General features: G+C 41.5%; 1 protein-coding gene across 1 annotated transcript in view; it reads right to left on the bottom strand.

The window, feature by feature from the left end:
* The window catches only part of LOC115167465 (neural-cadherin), a 205,951-nt gene extending 202,086 nt beyond the window's left edge, over window positions 1–3,865 (bottom strand). The window contains exon 1 of the mRNA XM_029721890.1: window positions 2,660–3,865. Coding sequence (XP_029577750.1) covers window positions 2,660–3,665 — 1,006 coding nt within the window. The 5' untranslated portion in view covers window positions 3,666–3,865. The remainder of the gene's footprint in view (window positions 1–2,659) is intronic.
* Between the last annotated feature and the right edge of the window lie 3,125 nt (window positions 3,866–6,990).

A 6,990-nucleotide genomic window follows, 5' to 3' on the forward strand; every position in this document is an offset into this window, starting at 1 on the left:
GTGTGTTAGTCTACATGTACTCAATAGGGAGCTGGTCTAGTTCACTGTTACAAGTGAGGTCAACCGACACACTTCTCATACTTGATTAAAGCCAGCTGTTTTTCCTCATTAATGTGAATCCCCTGGCTTTCCGAGAAACCTGCTCACAGTACACACACACACACAAACACACACACACAAGCACACCCTCTTTGCCAGACACGCAACATCTACAGAAGGTTATGGACATCAGGCCACAGGACAAGCACACAGACAGACAGTAATGAAAACACCAAAGGCCGAGCTAATTAAATCCCCAACCATGGCAACAACTCATTCGGGAGTGGTTGTAGCGCGCCTCGGCTGCGCAGCGCATGAATACCGCGGAAAGATGTGAGTGGGCCATGGAGCACACTGTGCGCGATAAACGCACGACTTTAAAGCCTCTCTATTCCCTCGAAGAAGAAGCGCACGAGTTATCCAACAAACTGTGCTGCCACTCTAAATCCCAGAAATGAGAACGTGAATGAGATGGGATTACATGGATAATGCGAGCAGATGGGGCCAGGTCGAGCAGGATCTCCACTCAAAAAAGATTAGACTCTACCACATTCCCACTTTATGGCATTCCGGTTCCCCTAGCTCAGAGCACAGATTTGTCCAAATTAAACACTGGTGTCTTCTGGAACATTTGAAATTTAGTCAAATTGGTTATTTGATCAGAAAAAAAAATGTGGTTAATTCCTGAACCACACAGCCATTTTAGGATTCATTCAATCATTTCACAACACTCAGCAAGGGAAATGAGAAAACGAGAAATTAGGGGGGTTTTATTCACGCCAATGCATGTAAATAGGTCCCCATACTTCACATCGCCTAGAAATGAATGCAGAGCGCGCCAGTTTTACACACACAGACGCCAAATTCCCTGTGCTCATTGTTGTAGACAAGCAACACCGGTTGAATGATCATCTGCATGAACACAGATATTGTGTAATCCGCCTATCACTTTAGAACAGCTGGGTAAAATATAGCACGATTTATCTGGCAGCGTGCATGACAAATGAGCAATTGCTCGTAAAAGGTGGGTTGCACTTCTGCCTTACAAAGGCTACTGGCAAATGTATGCATTTCAAAACCCAACCACCATATGCACCGCCAATACTGTAGGCCTATGTTACCCTAATCTACAGGTCCCCACTCAAAACCAAAAAGCTCATTTACTGCATTTCTATACAATTTAAAAACTCTCAAATGCTATTTGGAGAACAGCAAAAACTAAAACCCAAGCAAAGACCCCATCCATTATTACATTGGTTGCTGTAGATTCATTCACATCAGTCGATCTACAAACATACAGCCTAGTAGCGATACAATTCGCCGCCACACATGAACTCACATTAACTCAGCACCGTGATTAAAAACTATAAGTAATATGTACAGAGTGCTCTGTTAGCAGAAAATGTATTTTTTTATTAACAACAGGTAAACAAATACATTTGCTATGCATCACTTTTTTGTTTGTTGCAGTTTTACAGCTAATTTCCTGCAATTCTACACATCTTACAGTATGTGTCAGTTGGAGCTGCTGTGGCCAACGCTAGGTTGAGCACTCAAAAATCTATGGTCAGAAAGGTTTACATACATTGGGCGCAGGATTACCAATGGGAGCAGTGCAGATAAAGGATATTATTGCGTTAGAAATGTCATTTTAGCTGTAGCCTGGCTCTCAAAAAGTACATGAACGGAGCCATTTCTGCAGGTGATAATTAACCTACAGTTATGCAAAGCAAAACCGTACTCAGCATCATCTGGATATGTGTGCAACAAAAGTTCAACATTCGCATTCTGCTACCATTTCTGTCAAGCCGTCTACGCATACAGTTCGCATCTATAAATCCAACGTATGCGCCACACAGAACGCACAGCAACTGCCTCTGCAACGCAATGCTGCAAGGCAAACTCCGCGTTTCATTGGAAATTAATGTACTTCTGGTGTACCAAAACGCAATTCAATGTCGGTGTGATCGAGGTGTTATGCACCACAAAAAAACGCTTTGAAACTGCCTCTGCAACGCAATCCTAGAAATTAAACGCAGCGTTTCATTGGAAATAAATGTACTTCTGTTGTACCTAAATGCAATAACATTATCGGTGTGATCGAGTCGTTAGAACCACTAGGCACCCGCACGCCTCCTGTAAATTGAAAACATCTGCACTAATACCAGAAAACATATGCATACAACAAATCGTAGCATAATGTGAAATAATGTACTGTATTATAAGCTTAACTTGTGCGCGTTACATCTTTCCCAGGGTAACTATTTGCAAGGCGCACGTCTCTCCATGCATAATTTACTCACTCGCGTGGTTTCAACCTATTGGAATCATGAAGGCAAAGCTGGTGGTGTTTAATTAAACATGTAACCACAGAAACTAATACATTTTAAATAATATCATTGCACTTTAAAGCATGACACTTTTACAGAGAGTCTCTATGAGTAGCTTAGGTGCTGAGTTCTCCACATGGATTCAGTAGGCTCATTTAGACCAAACCGTAGCCCGTAATTACTTTACAGAAGAGAGAATAAATACACTTATATATAATATATGTAATGCATTACGTTGAAGAGAGAAACAACATTGAATCAGCAATATAAAATTGTAAAGGCACTCTCACCTCTTTTATCCTGAACTTTCACCGTAATCTCCACGAGCGGATCCGTCTCCCGGTCCAGGCGCCGGGTAATAACTATATCTCCGCTGTCCCGACTCACCGTGACCGGTGAGCTGTCCGCACCGGGATCCATCAACTCAAAGCTGGCAGCCTGAAACCTCACCGGGTACAAGTTCATTACAACAGAACCGATACTGGCATCCTCGGAAACATTTAGTACGATCGGCTCGCTCGACTCTAGCAGGGACCTCGACTTCCGAGGTTGTCTGCTATTCGGTTCGCCATGGGATGACGGTGGAACCGCTGGCCATTGCCGGGGTTTAATCTCGATGTCAATACTCTGACTGGTCCGTGAGGGCCAGCCGTGGTCCATCGCATACACGTTAAACTTTATGGGCGCGGTAAGACCCAATATAGAGTCCACAAGCAGTACATCTCCAGTTTTTGGAACCACATAGAAACTGCCATTTTTGGGAAGAGCAAAGTAAATAAGTTCAGCGTTTTTCCCGCTGTCTGTATCCTCCGCGGTCACTTTATACACCACAGACCGCAGAGCAGTGGCGTCGTCTAGACTCATTTTTATATCATCATTAGGGAATGTTGGCTCGTGGTCGTTAGTGTCCAAAACGTCCACTTTCACAGATGCAACTTTTGCGACCACATGGTCAGTGGCGGCGCAGCTTTGGCAGCACAGACCCAGGCTGAGCAGGTACTCGGAGCGCTCCTCTCTGTCCAGGATGATCGAGGTTTTCAGAAGTATGTGTCCGCGTTTGTGGTGGGCAAATACCCGGAAATCTTCACTTCCGTCTCCCAAGAGTTTCAGATGCATGCCGGGGTTGGAGCACCATCTCTGCGCGTCAACTCGCTTCACAGGGATGCTGAGACCGTTTACTTTGGATCCCGGCTCGGAGTTCTCGAATACATGTCCATGAAAGAACGGTATCCTTTCCTCTGTCTTATTCCCAAGTACAGATGTCACGAAATAGCATATTAAAATAGTCAAAATCATGATTGTTGTCAGTTGTACCACACTGAGTGGTGTTATGCTTTCACTCTAGGACCATCAATCATTTCGAAAAACATATATTTTATGTCCTCTAAAACTTCAGATGAATTCTAATATAAAAGTATTATTAATTCACAAAAAAGCTGTTGGTTGTCGTGGTTTGATTCATTGCTCTAGCTCCCGCCGCTGAACTTTCGCTGTCTCCTCTTCTCCACTCCAGCAGCAGTCTGCGTACATAGCCCTCAGGATAATGCAGCTCAAGTGCGCGCCTCCGCTTAGTGTTTCTGACAGCACTAGCAGCCTCTGGTACTGGACAGCGCCGCGCTCGAGGGGGCGTGGCCTACACTGACTCCTCAGGGAAGCCCGCGTCACGTGATGCATGTCTATCAGTTTTTTATTCCAACACATAAAGTAAGTGTTCTTTCTGATTTCCACTCCGTGTCCAATAGCAATGGCATGATAGGCTACTGTATATTTTTAACTATCATTGTCAGTCAGTAACCTAGATTTGTCATAGATAACTGAGGAATACATAATGACAAATATTAAAACTCAATCCATCTTTCTAGTAAAGAAAGATGATTTAAACATGTTTAGAGTAACATAGCTTTTATATTTTATCCAGTTTACAGGACATTTAATATTTTATCCTTGCAATAAAAATGATATAAAACACGCTCACGTACACCAGCAGTACAGATACTAGGCCTAGATTCATTTGTAAGAATAGATTTGTCCACCCAAGTACACCCTAGCCACTCAGGTAAGCTCAGTCAAACAGGAAGGAAAAAAATATTGCTAGAATCTCTTTAAAAAAAAAGTCTCTGTCATGCTTCAGCAGCGATAAATTTAGCAAAACATATCAGGAAGATATAAAGGACAAAATAACCTAACCAGAGGTAAACCATGTGTACAGTAGCTTTAAACAGTCTATGATTTCACCCTCCTTGAGACCAGAAGTTACATTTGGCCCTGAACCTAGACAAACTTCATACTGGCAGATGACTTCAAGTACTGGGAAGAGTGTTGTATTAATCAAATCCAGGAAAAATGTATACATGCTCAGTGTACAGTAACACAAATTGAAATGAGCATATTCTTATCAAAAACTTGAAACTTCCTTCTTTATACACATAGAATGTGTTCTGAGGGGACACCTTTCAGGCGGTTTAGGTAGCGCAAGTATATATTCTGGTCTAGTGATGCCCTCTGGTTTCCGATTTACGGCCTCAAGCTGTTGAATTTTGATGGTTTTCCTTCCATCTCTAGCATATAGCCAGCGGTGATCGCTCTCTGGTGTTCCACAACCAAATTTCAATTAGAGTTTTTTTTTATTTAACCTGTGTTTAACTAAGCAAGTCAGTTAAGAACAAATTATTGTGGGTTAACTGTCTTGTTCAGGGGCAGAAGGACAGATTTGTACCTTGTCAGCTCGGGGATTCGATTTAGCAACCTTTCAGTTACTGGCCCAACGCTCTAACCACTAGGCTACCTGCCACCCCTTTACCAGCACGCTGGAATAATATTAACCATCCCAAGATCCATGCCATGTTAAACAATGAGCATGTCAGATTGGATCGAGAGAGAGAGTGGCAATACCGGAGGAGGCCAAGGGATTGAGGAGGAGAATACATAGCTGATTATTCTGATATCTATTCTAATACCACCTACCACAGGAGAGTGTCGGGGAGAGAGCTTGACAGGCTGATAAAAAAAACAGGGAGAAACACTTTCAATGCAGCGTTGAAGAAATGCCAATTTCACTTCTTTGCAAACACAATCTAGGATCCAGCAGGTTGTAAATTGGCTCTGTGTTACTAGGATGTTTCAGTTTCCCAGCAAAGAGGCACCAATGCATGAAGACCCAGAGGACTGCCTAGCCCACAGCTTCCATCCAGTTAAACAAACACAGCCCGTAGTTAACTATTTAGGTATTAATGTCATGCAGCCCCTCTCTCCTCAGCTCTAATATGGAACCACAGAGGTGAGAAGGAATCAGATATCGCTACCAAAGTGGAGGAGAGCCTACACAGTAAAAAATAAAATAAAAATCCTGTTAATTTACGGTAAAAGTCTGGCAGCACGGGTGCCAGAAATCGACTAAAACTACAGACTAAAAATATATGTAAATAATCTGTATAAAAACGGTGATTTACTTTCAATCAAATAAAGTATATTGCTGCCATTTTACAACATTAACTCCATTTTTTTTACCTGGAATCCTCTATTTTTTTGCTGGCATTGGTTGTGAAAATAAAGAATTGGCCAGCTAAAAGACCTAAATAACTCCTTAATTGGTGACAAAATATGATGACAAAAGAACACAGATTATAAGCATAATATTACAAAAAAACATCTAATTTTAACTGGTATCAGTTGTGAAAATAGAGAATTAGACAGCATAAACCCAGAAATGACTCCTGAATTGATGCCAAAGTTACACAAAAACACCGATAATTGTCATAATATTACAAAAACCTACTCTTGATCTAAATGGCATCAGTTGTGAAACTAGAGAATTGTTAAGCGAAAAACAGACATTACTCCGTAATTGATGCCAAAATATAGCTAGAACACATAATTGTCATTATATTACAAAAAACTACTCTCATTCAACTGGTGTCAGTTGTGAAAATAGAGAATTTGTCAGCTAAATAACAGACACAACTCCTTAATTGATGACAAAATAAAGCTAAAAAACAGATTATTTTCATAATATTACAAGAACCTACCTGGAAGGCCAGCATTCCGTAGTCGCCTTTTCACTGTTGACGTTGAGACTGGTGTTTTGCGGGTATTATTTAATGAAGCTGACAGTTGAGGACTTGTGAGGCGTCTGTTTCTCAAACTAGACACTCTAATGTACTTGTCCTCTTGCTCAGTTGTGCACTGGGGCCTCACACTCGTTCTATTCTGGTTAGAGCCAGTTTGCGCTGTTCTGTGAAGGGAGTAGTACACAGCGTTGTACAAGATCTTCAGTTTCTTGGCAATTTCTCGTATGGAATAGCCTTCATTTCTCAGAACAAGAATAGACTGACAAATTTCAGAATAAAGTTCTTTGTTTCTGGCCATTTGGAGCCTGTAGTCGAACCCACAAATGCTGATGCTCCAGATACTCAGCTAGTCTAAAGAAGGCCAGTTTTATTGCTTCTTTAATCAGAACTACAGTTTTCAGCTGTGCTAACATAATTATTCAGTATAGACCAAAAAAATACAATAATTTGTGTGTTATTAGTTTAAGCAGACTGGTTGACTGTTGTTGTGACTTAGATGAAAATCAGATCTAATTTTATGACCAATTTATGCAGAAATCCAGATAATTCCAAAG

The sequence above is a fragment of the Salmo trutta genome, chromosome 29, assembly GCF_901001165.1.
Source record: "Salmo trutta chromosome 29, fSalTru1.1, whole genome shotgun sequence".
In the NCBI taxonomy this organism is placed as follows: domain Eukaryota; kingdom Metazoa; phylum Chordata; class Actinopteri; order Salmoniformes; family Salmonidae; genus Salmo; species Salmo trutta.